An 18,872-nucleotide genomic window follows, 5' to 3' on the forward strand; every position below is an offset into this window, starting at 1 on the left:
GGTTTAGTGCAGAGTTCTATCAGACCTTCAAAGAAGATCTAATTCCAGTTCTGCACAAACTATTCCACAAAATAGAAGCAGAAGATACTCTACCCAATTCATTATATGAAGTCACAATTACTCTGATACCTAAACCACAAAAAGACCCAACAAAGGTAGAGAACTTCAGACCAATTTCCCTTATGAATATCGATGCAAATATACTCAAAATTCTCACTAATCGAATCCAAGAACACATCAAAACAATCATCCATCCTGACCAAGTAGGATTCACTCCAGGGATGCAGGGATGGTTTAATTTACGGAAATCTATCAATGTAATGCATTATATAAACAAACTCAAAGACAAAAACCACATGATCATCTCGTTAGATCCTGAGAAAGCATTTGACAAAATCCAACACCCATTCATGATAAAAGTCTTGGAAAGATCAGGAATTCAAGGTCCATACCTAAACATGATAAAACTTCTGAATAGAACAACAATGGTTTGTGCTGTATGATTGAGAATCGACCAATGGGATCTCATAAAATTGCAAAGCTTCTGCAAGGCAAAAGACACTGTCAATAAGACAAAAAGGCCACCAACAGATTGGGAAAGGATCTTTACCTATCCTATAGATAGGGGACTAATATCCACTATATATAAAGAACCCAAGAAGGTGGACTCCAGAAAATCAAATAACCCCATTAAAAAACGGGGCTCAGAGCTAACCAAAGAATTCTCACCTGAGCAATACCGGATGGCTGATAAGCACCTGAAAAAAAAATGTTCAGCATCCTTAATCCTCAGGGAAAGGCAAATCAAATCAACCCTGAGATTCCACCTCACACCAGTCAGGATGGCTAAGATAAAAATTTCAGGTGACAGCAGATGCTGGCAAGGATGTGGAGAAAGAGGAACACTCCTCCATTTTTGGTGGCATTGCAAGCTTGTACAACCACTCTGGAAATCAGTCTGGCGGTTCCTCAGAAAATTGGACATAGTACTACCAGAGGATTCCGCAATACCTCTCTTGGGCATATATCCAGAAGATGTTCCAACCAGTAAGAAGGACACATGCTCCGCTAAGTTCATAGCAGCCTTATTTATAATAGCCAGAAGCTGGAAAGAACCCAGATGCCCCTCAACAGAGAAATGGATACAGAAAATGTAGTACATTTACACAACGGAGTACTACTCAGCTATTAAAAAGAATGAATTTATGAAATTCCTAGGCAAATGGTTGGACCTGGAGGGCATCATCCTGAGTGAGGTAACCCAATCACAAAAGAACTCACATGATATGTACTCATTGATAAGTGGATATTAGCCCAGATACTTAGAATACCCAAGATATAAGATACAATTTGTAAAACACATGAAACTCAAGAAGAACAAAGCAAGCTATAATAGCCATACAAATATTTAATAAAATATAATTTTAACCAAAATTAATTTTAAAAAGAGGGTCAGAGAAGGACACTTCATACTCAGCAAAAGAAAAACTACCAAGATGACATTTCAATTCTGAAAATTTATGCCACAAATACCAGGGTATCCACATTTGTAATAGAAACATTGCTAAAGCATATACTGAACATCAAATCCCACACATTAGTGAAAGACTTCAACACCCCACTCTCACCAATTGACAAGTTATACAGACAAAAACTAAATGGAGAAATAATGAAATGTACTGACATTATAAATCAAACGACCTAATAGATCTACAAACGACCTACAGAATATTTCACCCAAACCAAAAGAATATATCTTCTTCTCAGCACCTCGTGAAACCTTCTGAAAAATTGTCTATATAGTCAGTCAGAAAGGAACCCTCAACAGATACAAGAAAATTGAAATAATGCCTTGTATCCTATTAGACTTCCATGGATTAAAGCTGAACTTCAACAACAATAGCAACACAAGGAAACCTATACAATCACAGAACAACTGAACAACTCTCTACTTAATGATCTCAGGTTCAGGGAAGAAGTAAAGAAACTAATGAAAAACTGTTTCTAGAATTCAATAAAAATGGAGGCAGAGCATATTCTAAATTATGGGACACAATCAATGCAGTGCTAAGAGGAAAGTTCATAGCACTGAGTGCCTCCATAAAGAAATGAGAAAGTTCTCATAACAGCTATTTAAAAGTATACTTGAAAGCTCTAGAAGAAAAAGAAGAGGAGGAGGAGGAAGGAGGAGGAGGAAGGAGGAGGAGGAAGGAGAACAAGAATGAGAATGATAACGAGAAGAAAACACACCCAAAAGGAATAGATGGCAGGAAATAATCAAACTCAGGGTTTAATTTGATCAATTAGCAACATGAGGTGGTTCTTTGAGAAAATCAAAAAAAGTAGACAACTAACTAAAAGCAGAGAGAGAGAGAGTATCCAAACAAACAAAATCAGAAATGGAAGGGAGACATAATAACAAATAAGGAGGAAATTCAAAGAATCATCATGTCTTATTATAAAAGCCTGTAGTCCACAAAATTGGAAAATCTTAATGAAATGTATGATTTTCTAGACAGATATCACTTGCCAAAATTAAATCAAGATCAAGTAAACTATTTAAGAAGCCCTATAATCTTTACAGAAATAGAAGAGGTCACAGTCATCAAAAGTCTCCCAACCAAAAAACCCAATGACAGTTGGTTTTAGTGTAGAATTGTACAAGACTTTCAGAGAAGAGCTAACACCAATTCTCCCCAAACTATTCCACAAAGTAAACAGAAGGAAAACTGCCAAATTTAGGAGGCCATAGTCACCCTAATAGCTAAACCACACAAAGACTCTACAAAGAACAAGAATTTCAGACCAATTTCTCATGTAAACAATAATGCAAAAATACTCAATAAAATACATTCAAACCAAATCCAGGAACACATAAAAAACATCATTCTTCATGAACACGTAGGCTTCTTCCCAAGGATGCAGGGATGGCTTAATATATTAAAATTCATCTACATAATCCACTACATAAACAAACTAAAAGAAAAAAATCACACGATCATCTCATTAGATGCTGAAAAGAAAAACTTTGACAAAATCCAATACCCCCTCATGTTAAAAGTATTAGAGATATCAGGTATAAAATACATACCTAAACATAATCAAAGCAATATACAGTAAGCCAATAGCCAATATCAAGCTAAATGGAGAGACACTTAATGCATTTCCACTAAAATAAGGGACAAGACAAGGCTCCCTACATATTCAGTATGGTATTTGAAGTTCAACCTAAAGCAATAAAATAACTAATGGAGATCAAGAGGATACAAATTGGAAAGGAAGAAGTCAAGGCATGTTAACTCAAATAAATCAGCAACCCTCTTTTATAAAAATTTAAAAAAATGATCTGAGAAGGAAATTAGTGAGACAAGACCCTTTACAATTGCCACAAATAATATAAAATATTATATTCATGCAAGTGTAAGACCTGTATGACAAGAACTTCTTGTCTCTGAAGAAAAATATTTGAGGAAATATTAGAAGATGAAAAGATCTTCCATACTCATGGATCAATAGGATTAACATAGTGGAAATGACCATCTTACCAAAAGCAATCCACAGATTCAATGCAATCCCCAACAAAATTCTGATATAATTATTTACAGACCTTGAAAGAGCAATGCCTTTCTTCATATATTAAAATAAACAAACAAACCAAAACAGAATAGCTCCTGAATACTGAACGAACTTCTGGATCGTTATCTCTGATCCCAAGCTCAATTATAGAGCAATTATAACAAACACTGCATGATATTGGTATAGGAATGGACAGGTTGAATAATGGAATTGAATCAAAGAAACCTGAAGTGACCCAGACACTTACAGACACTTTTTTTTTTACAAAGAATCCAAAATACCACATAATAGAAAAAAAAAGAAAGTATCTTCAGCAAATGATGCTGGTTAACTGAATTTCTGCATGTAGAAAAACGCAAATAGATCCATACCTATCACTCTGCACAGAACTCAAGTTCGAGTGGATCAAAAACCTTGACATAAAACTGGATACACTAAATCTAGTAGAATAGAAAGTGGATAACAGTCTTGAATGCACTGGTATGGGAGACAAAATCCTAAACAGAACACGAATGGCTCTAAGATCAACAAATAATAAATAGGACCTCATCAAACTGACAAACTTCTACAAGGCAAAGGACACCATCAATAGGACAAAATGGCAACCTATAGATTAGGAAATATCTTCACCAACTGTACATCTGACAGAGGGCTAATATCTAAAATTAATAAAGCACTCAAAAAATTAGACACCAACAATCCAAATAACCCAATTAAAAATGGGGTACAGATTTAAACAGAGAATTTTTTTTTTTTGTTATAGAAAGGTCTTTTTTTTTTTTTTTCACTGAACTGGAGACTCTTTGGAAGCCTTGGTGTCTTTGAAAACTACTGCTTTACAGATCCTAAGGGATGGGTGTTTTTCCCTCACTTTGATCGCATGTTCTGTCCCTTATTACTGTTACAACAAATACATACACATCAGTGTCTAGAACCTCATAAAGCTAAAAGAGTTACTCTTTGTGGAAGGGATGTCATTTACCTTTAGTGTCCACTAAAGACCAAAGCAAAAACTGAGAGCTTGGGCTGGAGAGTTGGCTCAGTGGTTAGGAGCACTTACTGTTCTTGTACATATGGGTTCAATTCCTCGAACCTGCATCAGGCAGCTCAGAACCACCTGAAACTCCAGTTTGGGAGAATCTGCTGGCCTCTTCTGGCCTCCAATGGGCACCTACATGTAATTGCACCTAGCCACATACAAACACATGGTTTTTAAAAAACAATTAATTAATTTTTTTTAAATATGAAAAAGTCCTATGTGATTCATTGTGTCCATAAGGAAGAAGGTAGAATAGTGGGGTAAAAAATGCTTCTATGCTGAGACCTGACTTATGAAGAGGTAAAATCTCCAAGAGTATGAATAAGCAGTTCACTGGGAATCTTGGCCTAAACATCGAAAAACCCAGACACTGAGGCTACTGGTCCTACTGGTCCCTCACAGATACAGCTAGATGGGATGACCAAAAGTACAAGGTCCAGCCTGGCAGTTCCAATCATGAATGATTGGCAGTGATGGTAAGCATGGTACTGCTCTCAACTGGCTGTGGCTATGTACTGGCTACCTAGTTTCCATATCCTGTACCACACAGAGTTTGAGGCATAAAGTGAGTCCTTGCAACTTAATCTATTCAACACTGCAAGACAAGATTATTTCTTGAGCATTTTTTAACCTACAAAATAGGACAAACTAAAAGGTTTCTTCAGGTGGGTGCATATACTTTGAAATATATGGACTGAAGTTTTAAGAACAAAATCACATCTCTATTAAAAAGTCTACCTGGAAAAATGAGTGCGTGGAACCATCTGATTGTAGACAGTTGGAATGTTACCGATTCTGAGCCACATCCTCGTGGGTTATTTGTAATATCTTAACCATCTAGTGCTTACCTCTGTGTCAGATCTAAGATCCTTGTCACTACCAGGTAAGAACTATTTCAAATGTACTAACAGATCATTAGTTTCCATCAATCCAAAAGCCAGGAATAGATTCCATCATCTGAAACCTATAGCAGAGACCCTCCAATTTGCTGTAACCCACTATGGTGGTCTATAGATATAGACCCCATCGACACATGTGTCTGAATGTTTGACTCATAGGGAGTGGCACAACTAAGAGGTGTGGCCTTGTTGGAGGAAGCAAGTCACTGTTGAGGTGGGCTTTAAAGTCTTATGTATGTCCAAGCTACACCCAGGTGGCAGTCAGTCTCTTTCTATTGCTTGGCATTCAAAATGCAGAACTCTCAGCTCCTCCAGCACCATGTCGGCCTACATGCTGCCATCCTTCCCACCATGATGATAATGAACTGAGTCTCTGACATGATTCTGAATGAATTTCTCAGCAATGTTGTCTCTGTAGAAATCAAACAAAACAGTGTGTTGATCTCAGCTCTATTGTAGAACCACCTCTTCCAACTTGAAAGCAGAGACAATGATGCTCATGAAACAAACATAGAGCCCATACCTGTGGAATAGGCAGATATAGGTCTATCTGCAAGAGCTTAAGCAGCATCACGTCGTCCCCACCACCCCACGCTGGGATGCCAGGAGGAGCCTGAGCTACCCTCAGAGAGCTGCCATTCTGGGCCCCTCCCCACCTCTCCCCCAACCCTCCCACCACCACCACCACCGCCCCTTACCCCCCCCCCCCCCGCCCCAGCTGCTCTACCTGCTGTACTTATCTAACAGCCCCTGGCTTCCGGAAGCCCAGAGCCCTTGCCCTCAGTGCTGTGGAGGCTAAACAGAGAATTCTTTTTTGGGTTGTTGTTGTTGTTGTTTCGAGACAGGGTTTCTCCGTATAGCCCTGGCTGTCCTAGAACTCACTCTGTAGACCAGAATGGCCTCGAACTCAGAAATCTGCCTGCCTTTGCCTCCCAAGTGCTGGGATTGAAGGCTTGCTGAATTCTTTTTTTTTTTTTTCAACCCAAAGCTCAAGGAAAAAAATTTTTTTTATATTTTTTATTACATCTTTTCCTCAATTACATTTCCAATGCTATCCCAAAAGTCCCCCATACCCTCCCCCCCACTTCCCTACCCACCCATTCCCATTTTTTTGGCCCTGGAGTTCCCCTGTACTGGGGCATATAAAGTTTGCATGTCCAATGGGCCTCTCTTTCCAGTGATGGCCGACCAGGCCATCTTTTGATACATATGCAGCTAGAGTCAAGAGCTCCAGGGTACTGGTTAGTTCATAATGTTGTTCCACCCATAGGGTTGCGGATCCCTTCAGCTCCTTGGGTACTTTCTCCAGCTCCTCCATTGGGGGCCCTGTGATCCATTCACTAGCTGACTGTGAGCATCCACTTCTGTGTTTGCCAGGCCCCGGCATAGTCTCACAAGAGACAGCTATATCTGGGTCCTTTCAGCTTGCTGAATTCTTCATTTATTTATTTATTTATTTATTTATTTATTTATTTATTAATTATATGTAAGTACACTATAGCTGTCTACAGACACTCCAGAAGAGGGCGCCAGATCTCGTTACGGATGGTTGTGAGCCACCATGTGGTTGCTGGGATTTGAACTCTGGACCTTCGGAAGAGCAGTCAGGTGCTCTTACCCACTGAGCCATCTCACCAGCCCCGCTTGCTGAATTCTTAACAGAAGAATTTGGAATGGGTGAGAAGCACTTAGAGAAAATTTCAAAGTCTTTAGCCATCAGGGAAATGCAAATCAAAACAACTCTGAGATTCCATCTTACACCCATCACACTGGCTAACTTAAAATACTCAAGTGATAGCACATGTCTGCAAGGATGTGAAGCAAACAGAATAATCCTCCATTGCTGGTGGGAGTGCTTTGGAACTCAATTCGGCAGAATAGTTCTACCTCAAGACCCAGCTATACAAGTCTTTGTCATATACACAAAGGATGCCCCACTATATCATAGGAAAACATGCTCAGCTGTGTTCATAGCAGCTTTATTTGTAATAGCCAGGAAGTGGAAACAAGTTAGATATCCCTCAACTGAAGAATGGATAAATAAAATGTGGTACATTTTACTCAATGTAATACTATTCATCTATTAAAAACAAAGACATCATAAATTTTGCAGGCCAAACAATGAAACTTGAGAATATCCTGAGTGAGGTAATTCAGAGCCAGAAATACATGTATGGAATGTACCCACTTGCAAGTGAATTTTAGCCATAAAGTGCAAGACAACTATGCTACAATCCACAGACCCAAAGAAAATGGATAAAAAGGAGGTCTGAAAGGAGGGTGCTTGAATCTTACTCAGAAGGGGAAAGTAAGAAGTCCGCAGAGGTGGATGGAGAGAGGAAACTGTGTAGGAGAGGAGGGGAGTGGGGGACTGGGTATGATGACCAAGTAGTGGGGGACTGAGTATGATGATCAAGTAGAAGGCTGGCAGTGACAATGGAAATAGGTGTAGGGAGCATCTCTGGTGACTAACTAGAGGCCTGGAATGGGAGAGGATACAGGGAGTCTGTGGGAGTGACCCTAGCTTAGATTCCAAACAGAGAGGGATATATAGACTGAAGTGGAAACCTCCTGGAGCCAGGAAGGGCTTCTAGTGGAGAAAAGGGATCATCAATCCACCCACAAAATCTTTAGCCCAAAATATGTCTTGCCTACAAGACTACAAGGATGGAGCAAGACTGATGGATGGCAGAGACAGGCATCCAATGATTGCCCCAACTTGATACCCATCACATGTGGCAGAGCCAACCTCTGACAGAATTAATGATAGTCTGCTATGCTTGCAGACAGGAGCCTAGCATAACTATCTCCTGAGAAGTTTCATCCAGAGGTGGATGGAGGCAAATGCAGAGACCTACAGCTGCCCATCAGGCAGAGCCCAGGGAGTCTCATGGAAGAGTGAGGAATAGAAGTGAGCAAGTTGGAAGGGCCAATGACACCACAAGAAGACCCACAGAATCAACTAACCTGGGACCATGGGGGGTCACAGAGCCTGGGCCACCAACCAGGGAGTATGAAGGAGCTGGACCTAGTCCCCCTACACATTTGTAGCAAAAGTGCAGTTTGGTTTTCATGTGGGCTCCCAAAAGTGGACCAGGGACTGTCTTGATCTCTGTTGCTTGCCATTTGATCCCCTTCCCCCTTTCTTGGATGCCTGGTTGGGCCTCAGTGGGCAAGGCTGTGCCTAGACCTGCTGGTACTAGATGCCCCAGGGTGGGGTGGCACACAAGGGGGAGTCCTCTTATCTAACAAAAAGGGGAGGAAGTAATGGTGGGAAGGATTTGTAAGGGGGGACTAGGAAGAGAGGAGGGAAGAGGCTGTGATTGGGATGTAAAGTGAAAGAAAAAAAAGAAATTGTCACATATTTAACAGGATGAGTTTTCTCTTTAAATGGAAACTTAAAACTCTAGTGTGTCAAATGAGATGAAGGAAAAAAAAAGCATTGGACAGGTCGCTGTGAACAGCTTTCATTGGTGTGGGGGGCATAAGGAGAAATTTAAAGCACATACTGGTGTCACATGTGAGATGCTGGATAGTGACTGGTTAAGTCAATTACCCCTGAAATGCAGCATGTTACATCTTGGTGAGAACAAGAACATGCTATTTTCTTACTTTCATGATGGGATTAGCAACAAGTTTCACATTTGCCTACCCTATGATCTGTTTTTGCTGGTATTTTGCTAGAATGCGGAAAGTGTATAGTTATTGAGTAAATTGAGAACTCAAATGAGCATTCACAAGGAAAGAATATGACAGGTCTGCCTGTCTACTCAAAACAGAATTTGTGTTTATCTACTTATAAACAACTACTAGTACTTTGTAGGTCTAAATATTGAGTCAATCTGAATAGTCTTACTGGCTAGGATTCAGCGGGTAAGTGAATTAGCCAAAGATGTCTAGGGGTGCCATTTGAGGGTTTGTTTTTTTTTTTTAAATCAGATCATAGGCTGTAGATAGGAGAGGAAACTTAAAGGACCGCGGGGTGTTGCTCTTTCAGGGAATGTACAGGAAGTTTAGACAACTCTGGATCTCCCAGTGAGTGATCTCAAGGGTCTATACAGGAACCTCGATCAGTTCTGAATGCTGAGTCAGCATGGGTCCAATTTCTGAAATGCAGCATGTTACGTCCTTATCTCCCACATGTCACCCTTTAAACTGAGAATATACCATGATGGTAATCACTTAGGATGTTGCTCTTGGATAAATCCCAACTATGGACTTAAGCAGATTGAGATTCACCTTGCTCCATTGTAATATACATGATTCTATTCCTCATTTATTCAACAATGACAATTGTCATTTAAAATCAGTTGTGGCCTGGAGAAACAGCCCAGTAAGCAATTCCCTAGCATATTCAAGGTCTGATTCTCAGTGGTGATCAATTAAGTAAGTTAAGTGCATTTCTAAGTTAAAAATTAGTAGAAATGTCATTTAAAAAGTATCAACACTAAGAACATTCATCACTCCTATATTTCAACTTTTCTCCAAATGTTGCTTCTGTTACTCATCCTAAATGCCAGAGAGGCTCTTTCTCGTCCCTGTGGTAAAGGAAGGTAAAAAGATGACTGACTTTTCTAGAAGTGAGAATGGTACTGATCTAGTCTAGGAGTAGGGCTTCTAGTCACAAGCCTCCTCTGTTAGCTACAGCTGTACCTGACATAGGATATAGACATATGTGTGTCATAAACAAAAGAGCAGAACTGTGCTGGATGGTTTTACTTCTCTTTTTTTATTTTATACTTATTTATTTATTATTAGATATTTTCTTTATATACATTTCAAATGCTATCCCGAAAGTTCCCTGTACCCTCCTTCCGCCCTGCTCCCCTACCCACCCACTCCTGCTTCTTGGCCCTGGCATTCCCCTGTACTGGGGCATATAAAGTTTGCAATAAGAAGGGGCCTCTCTTGCCCTGGTTTTACTTCTATTTGACACAAGCTTAAGTCATTTTGGGGAAAGGAACCTCAATTAAGAAATACTCTGCACAAAATTGGCCTGTGAGGCATCTTTCTTTTTTTTTTATTACATATTTTCTTCATTTACATTTCAAAAGCTATCCCAAAAGTCTCCTATCCCCTCCCCCCACCCTGCTCCCCTACCCTCTCACTCCCACTTCTTGTCCCTGGCGTTCCTCTGTACTGGGGCATATAAAGTTTGTTAGACCAAGGGGCCTCTCTTCCCAATGATGTCCAACGAGGCCATCTTCTGCTACATATGCAGCTAGAGACACGAGTTCTGGGGGTACTGATTTGTTCATATTGTTGTTCCATCTATAGGGTTTCAGACCCCTTCAGCTCTTGGGTACTTTCTTTAAATCCAACATTGGGGGCCCTGTGTTCCATCCTATAGATGACTGTGAGCATCCACTCCTGTATTTGCCAAGCACTGGCAAAGCCTCACAGGAGACAGCTATATCAGGATCCTTTCAGCAAAATCTTGCTGGCATATGCAATAGTGTCTGCGTTTGGTGGCTGATTATGGGATGGACTCCCAGGTGAGGCAGTCTCTGGATGGTCCATCCTTTTGTCTTAACTCCAAACTTTGTCTCTAAAACTCCTTCCATGGATATTTTATTCCCTATTCTAGGGAGGAATGAAATATACATACATTGGTCTTCCTTCTTGATTTTCTTGTGTTTTGGAAGTTGTATGTCGGGTATTCTATATTGTATATCTCTGGTTTCTGGGCAAATATCCACTTATCAGTGAGTGCATATCTAGTGACATCTTTTGTGATTGGGTTACCTCACTCAGGATGGCATCCTTCAGATACATCCATTTGCCCAAGAATTTCATAAATTCATTGTTTTTAATAGCTGTGTAGTACTCCATTGTGTAAATGTACCACATTTTCTGTAACCATTCCTCTGTTGAGGGCCATCTGGGTTCTTTCCAGCTTCTGGCTATTATAAATAAGGCTGCTATGAACATAGTGAAGCATGTGTCCTTATTACCAGTTGGAACATCTTCTGGGTATATGCCCAGGAGAGGTATTGCTGGATCTTCTGGTAGTACTATGCCCAATTTTCTGAGTAACTGCCAGACTGATTTCCAGAGTGGTTGTACCAACTTGCAATACCACCAGCAATGGAGGAGTGTTCCTCTTTCTCCACATCCTCTCCAGCATCTGCTGTCACCTGAATTTTTGATCCTAGCCATTCTGATTGTTGTGAGGTGGAATCTCAGGGTTGTTTTGATTTGCATTTCCCTGATGATTAAGGATGTTGAACATTTTTGCAAGTGCTTCTCAGCCCTTTGGTATTCCTCAGTTGAGAATTCTTTGTTTAGCTCTGTACCCCATTTTTAATGCGGTTATTAGAATTTCTGGAGTTCAGCTTCTTGAGCTCTTTGTATATATTGGATATTAGTCCCCTATCTGATTTAGGATTGGTAAAAATTCTTTCCCAATCTGTTGCTGGCCTTTTTGTCTTATTGACAGTATCTTTTGCCCTACAGAAGCTTTGCAATTTTATGAGGTCCCATTTGTCGATCTTACAGCCAGGCCATTGCTGTTCTGTTTAGGAATTTTTCCCCTGTGCCCATCTCTTTTAGGGTTTTTCCCACTTTCTCCTCTACAATTTTCAGTGTCTCTGGTTTTATGAGGAGTTCCTTGATCCACTTAGACTTGAACTTTGTACAAGAAGATAAGAATGGATCAATTCTCATTCTTCTACATGATAACCGCCCGTTGTGCCAGCATCTTTCTGAATAATGGTTGGTGTGAGAGGGCCTAGCTTACTGTGGATGGTGCCATCTATAGGCAGATAGACTTGGGGTATATAAGATGGGATAGGGGATTTGTGGACGGGAAACTGGGATGGGGGATAACATTTGAAATGTAAGTAAGTAAAATAACAACAACAAAAAAAAATGTGTAGGCTGAGCAAGGCTGGCTGCACCATAAGGTGCAGCCAAGAGTACTCTTTCATGGCCTCTGTCTCAGTTCCTGCCTCTAGGTTCTTGCCTTGAGTTCCTGTCCTGAGTTCTCTGACTGATGAATTGTAACTGGGAGCTGAAATAAGCCTTCCACGTTTCAAGTTGATTTTGGTCATGATGTTTTAATTCAGCAATAGAAGCTCCAACTAGGCTGGGGCACTGTTTTCTAGGTCAGGGGCACAGAGAAGTGTGTAATTTAAGGATTGCAACTATGAAATAGCTTAAAGTCTGGTTACATGAGAAATTTAAGACAAATAAGATTGTTTGTTACATTGTTCTAATAAAGAAATAAGCTGGGTCCACAGTAGTATATCAGGCTAAAGTCTTTGGGGAACTCAAAATGTATTATTAACTGGGTCATGAGGCCAAGCCAAAGTTCCTATCTCATACATGTAAAGATATTTGACAAATTGGATCAGTGTGTGTGTGTGTGTGTGTGTGTGTGTGTGTGTGTGTGTGCGTAACTGTGTAAGTGTGAAAGTGTATGTATGTATGTGTGTGTGTGTACTTGTAGTCCAGTGGGTGATGTTAGTATCTGTTTTAATCACTATCTACTTCATATTTTGAGGGTAGGACCCGAGAAAACACAGATTTTTTATATGGGAGCTAGTAATCAAATCCAGACCCACATGCTTGCTCAGAAAACACTTGAGGTTTAAGCCAACAGCCCCGATCATTTTTGTAGTTTTCATTTGAATTTCTCAGAGTATTATCAGTATTGAACACTCTTCATATGTCTAATGGCCATCTGCATGTATTTTTAGTAAAGCCAGTATTTCATTTGTTTAAAAATTTCATGTGAATGAATTAATAATCCAGTGAGCACCAGGAGGAAACTATGAAATTCATCTTCATATGCTTCCATTAACTTAGTAACTTAGGTTCTCTCAAATGAAGTAAGTACACTTTCCACTCATTTTTATTCTATCTAAGGATCAAATAGTGGGTAATATGCAACAAAATATTGTTATTGTACTGTAAGCATAATTAGCATAGATTGTTAAATGAATTATAAGCACACTTAGGTATCATAACATGAAAGATTGAACTTGCCCATTCTTTCATATGTTTGATGAGAAAAATGTGAGGTGAATCTCTGTATCTGTCTTTAAATAACAAGCAAAAGGAACTGTTACTAGATATTTTGTTTTAAAAATAATGTTGCAGCATGTGAAAGTTTTTGCTGTATGTCTGATATACACAGTTTGAGAAGTAAATGCAGAAGGAGCATTGTGGCTAAGCTCAACAGTAAATCCTAAGTGAGCCAGAGCTACATACAAAGACTACCTCAAACACTCAAACTAAGACTGAAACAAAATAAACATAGATAATTGTATCTGCAAGATGGAATCTAGAACTGAAAAGTATAGGTAAAAGGATAACTCTGAAAGTAGTTACGCAGAATTTCTGAGTCATTTGTTTCTCAAAACTGAATGTAACTCATTTATTTTCATTGTAATTGTTAACCTGTTAACAGTATAATTCAATAGGATTCACTATTATTCTTACACACTGCCTCTAACATGTATTGATGGTTTTTGCCATTTTTGGTGCTTGTCGTCATTCCATCTGCTACCTGAACTGGTGATCATGAATGACCTTTTTAGACACAAGAGACTGTCAGCTTGCCATCACTGGATGCCAAAATGAACAAAGAGACAGTTGAGGCTTTGAACTTTCCTGTGCCTCATTATTAGCTAAGCACTGTCACCATTTGATGCATGAAGATACACCTTTATGTGCTTAAAATATTCTTAGATTATGTATTATGTACAGAAAAGCAAAACTATCAAGTTTTCTATTTTACATGCTGAAATGATCAATGACATTTATCAATGTCTGATCTCTCTTACTGAGTATGAAAACATTTAATCACTTGTTCATCTCTATGAATCAGCATGAAGGGGCTGAGAACTGCATAACCAAGGGTTAGGAACTCTGGAACATATAGTACTGTAGAATGATTCTCTATGGAGAAAGTAAAGAATAAAGAAATAAAACAATCTGCCCAATAAAAGAAAAGAAAACACAACATCAGAAGGAGGACACTTTGAGCAGCTCTCAGCTCAGGGGGAGTTCTGTAGAGAAGTTTGGAGTTCTGAAGGTAGAGAACTTGCTGGTGATGCTTGTGGAGAAGAAATATCATGTAGCCACTGGCCCCTCCCATGGCACCCTGAAACACTGCATCTCTCAGCACCATGAGGGTGAGAAAAATCCATCTTGTTATCCAGCTTTCAGGCAGAAAATAGCAATAATTGCCTTTTTTCTTAAACTGTGTTATGTTCAGACTACTGACATTTTTAATGTAAGATAGTAAGTTCATGCTGATCAAGGAATTGAGTATCCACAGGCAGAGCAGCGAGAAAAGAATGTGCTGTGGGGTCTTTAGGTTGAGCCTCTGCCACATTGAGTGTCTGGGACTGATGGTGATGGCCTGGACCACAGTGAGGAGACTACTGGTGCAGATAGAGAGGCCCCGGGACACTCTTGCCAGGTAAACAACAGCTTTACAACTGGTGTCATTTAAGTAGTTTCCAAAATTAAATGCTTCTATTGTCTTCGGCATCCCTTTTGAAAGAAGCATTATGATATTTGTAAGTGTCAAGTGAGCAAGAATGAGGTGTATGGGTTTCTGCTCAGTGCTTTGGAACATGTGCATATAACTCACAAAAACTAAGCTGTTCCCAACGGTGCCAAGTCCAGTGAGACAGAGGAAGACTGTGCCCTTGACAGGGTCCAAAACCATCCTTAGATCTGAAGTAGGAATACTAAATCCAGGAAATACCTTTTGGAAGAAATTATCAGTAAATCATGGGACATATAAGCAAAATATCTCTCAAATCACCTAACATTTCTGGAGGATAAGGAGATGATATGTATTATTATTCAGATTTATTGACACAAATCTTTCTTCAGTGGTACTCTCTGTGAGTTATCCTATACATAGACTCAAATATATCATGAAGTCTTGTTTCCAAAAATCTAAATATCTTAGCTATATATTTAATTTATACTATAAAATAGAATCTACTTGTTTAAATATTGATATATCTCATCTGTGTTCTGTCTCAGCATGGCTTAATTAACACCAAAGGCACCAATCAGCATTTATCCAAGCATTTTATATTTCCTTCTATCCTGCAATCCAATTCTGTAAATCTTGCATCCATGGCAATCTGTCTGTGCGTGCCATATGGCATATACAAACATCTGTGAGGTTCTGTTGTTTCAACATACTGAATACCTCTTACTTAACCACATTTTGATTGCTACAGCACCTATTATATGCCCAGTGTTCCACTAGGTCTTTCAATTTGATAAGTGTAGAATTTTCTGTTTCTTCCCTCTTATTGTATATTAGATACATAGGCCCTCATGTTTCAACGGCTACATATTAAAAACCAAATCTGATTCTATGGTTGTATAATGAACCACATACATTGAGATTTTTAAATTATCTTCAGTGAGCCAAACTTTCTACTTTTTGAGAAAAAAAAGATATGTTGAGAGTGGATGTGGTCAACACCCAAAGCTCTGGGCCCTGGTTCCAGGAGAAAGGCAAATATCAGCTCTGAGAACTGAGGCCCATAACTACATATGTGTGCATATTTCCTAACTTGGGTTTCACATGTTCTGTAAAGTTTAGAACCACTATGGTGAGATCTAGAGACATACTGAAGCAACTTTCTCCCCTGTTTTAGCTCATTCCATATATATTCATATATGAATGTTACTTTCTTTTAATCTCAGTGAGAGGACTGACAGAGAGACAAGCTATAGACACAATGGTGGCAATTTTACTACCTAGAAATACTCACTGGTTTTCTGTAGTTCTACAACATCCAGTCAAATATAAGCCATTTAGATGAGACCCACTAGTTATAGCTGAACTAGTCATAGACATCCGTGAAAGAATGTTTCGTTATTATCAACACATAAATTGTATATAACAATAGGTGTACTGTGGCATTTTCACACATTTATACCTTGTATTCTGTGTGTACCATTGGTATCCTACCTAGTCCCTCCTCGTTCCAGTGCTTTGCATCTTAGCCATGTAGTAAGGAAGAGAAAAAAACACAAAAAGAAAATAAAGAGGTGAAGAAATATAGATGATTTTATTCTTTCATGGCAACTTATACTTAAGAGATCATAAACATATGTGAGCCACCCTGATCCACTTTAGAAAAGGATGCTAGAAACACACACAGGGAAGGGGAGGGAGAGGAAGAGAGAGAGAGAGAGAGAGAGAGAGAGAGAGAGAGAGAGAGAGAGAGAGAGAGAGAGAGAGAGAATGGGATTTCCAACACAGTATCTTACAGTAACAATGTTGTGCCTTATCAGGGTCCTTCTCAAACCTTGAGGACAAAGACAAGGAGCTGTGAGACAGAATGTCTTCTTTTCCTCTCAGGGCCAATATTGAATAAATGCATTTTCTTCAACAAATCATTCCTCTAGGTTTCAGAGAGAGCAGCAAGCCATGTGAACCTTAGATAAAGATAGCCAACCTAAGTCAACCTAATCTCAGAGGTAGAAGATCCTCAGCAGACAGGACGTCCTCCCCAAGTTCATGGTGGAGCAGGACCAGTGTCACTGCAGGAGTCACTCTCCATATCCAATGTGCTCCCTGCCAAGACACCAAAGCCTTCCCAGGTGTGGGCAGAACACCTGTAATGCTAGCACTCAGGAATCTGAGGACAGAATATAGAGAATTGGAGACCAGTCTTGTATTCATAACATTATTCACAGAACTACAAAATATATTCTAAAATTCATATCTAGATACAAAAACAAAAACCTACAGGCAAAGCAATGTGGAATATAAATGAGCTAAGCCATACGTATCACATAAACTAATTTCAAATTATACTAGCAATAAATCCAAGATCTTGACATAAAACCAGCTGTATATCAATGGGTAAAGGAAGGAATCTAAATATAAACCAGTGCAACTTCTGGTAAGTAGGTGGGAAATGTAGCCTCAGATAGAGGACAGAAACTAGATACACACTCCTTATACTTCACACACACACACACAGTGAAACTCTGCTGAAAACAGTGACGTAGGAACTGAGGCTCAGGAAATGTACAAGGGAAAGCACCAGGAAAGCACCTCAGGACATAGCGTCTACATAAGAGTCAGATCCTATCTCAGCCTCAACTGAGATTACCCTCCATCAATTGCAGCCTCACCACTCTAATGATACCTGTGCTAGGGAAAGGCAAGGATAAAACAGCTGCAAAGCTACCTGCTCTGGATGTCATGATAGCACATAGCAGTTCCAAACCTGTCTCGGTCTCCCTAGTGCTGGGATTCAAGGCATGTGCTATCTTGCTGTGCTTATTTTTTCATATCTGTAGATCCTGACAGTACCCACAACCACCTATGGATACAATGATGATATCGGTTTAGAATTTCAGTATAACATCCTAACTTAGGGTGGAGACTTTAAGGATGGACTCACAAGGAAAACTCTTTTCTTTGTGAATTAAATTAAACAGCACCACATGTGGGGGTTTAGGAGGCAAAGCAGAACAACAAAAGTCACTGGCAGTAGAAATAGAGAAAAACAAAAATAAAATGATTAGATTAAAGTTACAGTACACCCTTATAAGGCAAGTGAACTTTGATGTTAGAGAAAATAGTTATTTTCCACAGAAAATTAAGAAACTTCTATTTAGTTCTAGTTGCTGGAAGAAAAGAGGGAGCATCAGACAGAGATCGACCCTGAAACTCTGTCATGACAGCAGACCCTAAACACAGGGAGTGATGTACCTGTGCATCCTGGAATCAGGTTTCCTGGAACTGGCCCCAGTTATTCTGAGCTTTAAGTGTCAGAAGAAGAGTGGAGGGGTTCAGGCTCAACATATCTCCTCTATACCTTAGCTTTGTCAAAGAAAGCAAGATGTGTATCTTTAAATAAAATATTGCATGCACACCTGAGTGAAAGAAACTGAGATGTCTACTCACCACAGTGATCAGGGCAGACAGATTCTGGGTCTTCTGGAAAGTGAGCCTTCCCAGGTCACATTTGTACCTTTAGGGTTTGCAGAGCACTTGTCACCATAAAGAATCCTCAAGATGTTAACACATCACTGTGTCAGGGAGAAGGAAGCCCTCAGTGGAACCTTAGTCCCTAAAGAATGACTTTCCCTCTCCCTCCTCAATGACTACATTTGTTTGCCTCAAGAGTTACCTCTGGATTAATTACATTTTCATTATGTGATAGAAACATATGAGGGGACAAAGTGAAAAACAACAAGTCTTCTATATCTAGAGTCCCCATGTTCCCGGTCCTCTCTTTACACTGCTAAACCAAATGTATGGATCAGAATAGAGTCCTGCTTTTGATACAGAAAGAGATCCATTCTTTCTCAAGTCCTTCTTTCTGTAGAGGACATGATAAATTACACCCAACACT

General features: G+C 39.6%; 1 protein-coding gene across 3 annotated transcripts; it reads right to left on the reverse strand.

Moving 5' to 3' along the window:
- Positions 1-10,625: 10,625 nt before the first annotated feature.
- LOC110308678 (vomeronasal type-1 receptor 4-like) lies at positions 10,626-18,515 on the reverse strand. Of its 3 annotated transcripts, none has more exons than XM_085831250.1 (3): positions 18,422-18,500; positions 16,959-17,141; positions 10,626-15,235 (listed from the first exon to the last, which is right to left on the reverse strand). In XM_085831250.1, the coding sequence occupies exon 3, from the start codon at positions 15,194-15,196 to the stop codon at positions 14,300-14,302; it is 897 nt and encodes a 298-aa protein (XP_085687376.1). In that variant the 5' UTR covers positions 15,197-15,235; positions 16,959-17,141; positions 18,422-18,500; the 3' UTR covers positions 10,626-14,299. The 3 variants fall into 3 exon arrangements, with proteins under 3 accessions (XP_085687376.1, XP_085687375.1, XP_085687374.1); XM_085831249.1 differs by having other exon boundaries at positions 16,771-17,141; XM_085831248.1 differs by lacking the exon at positions 16,959-17,141 and having other exon boundaries at positions 18,422-18,515.
- Positions 18,516-18,872: the final 357 nt, after the last annotated feature.

This window comes from Mus caroli, unplaced genomic scaffold (assembly GCF_978045245.1).
Source record: "Mus caroli unplaced genomic scaffold, Mus_caroli_1 scaffold_15, whole genome shotgun sequence".
In the NCBI taxonomy this organism is placed as follows: domain Eukaryota; kingdom Metazoa; phylum Chordata; class Mammalia; order Rodentia; family Muridae; genus Mus; species Mus caroli.

What these genes read in the sequence shown, in the direction of transcription:
- LOC110308678 (XM_085831248.1), bottom strand. Translation starts at nt 15,196, where the DNA reads ATGGTTTTGGACCCTGTCAAGGGCACAGTCTTCCTCTGTCTCACTGGA.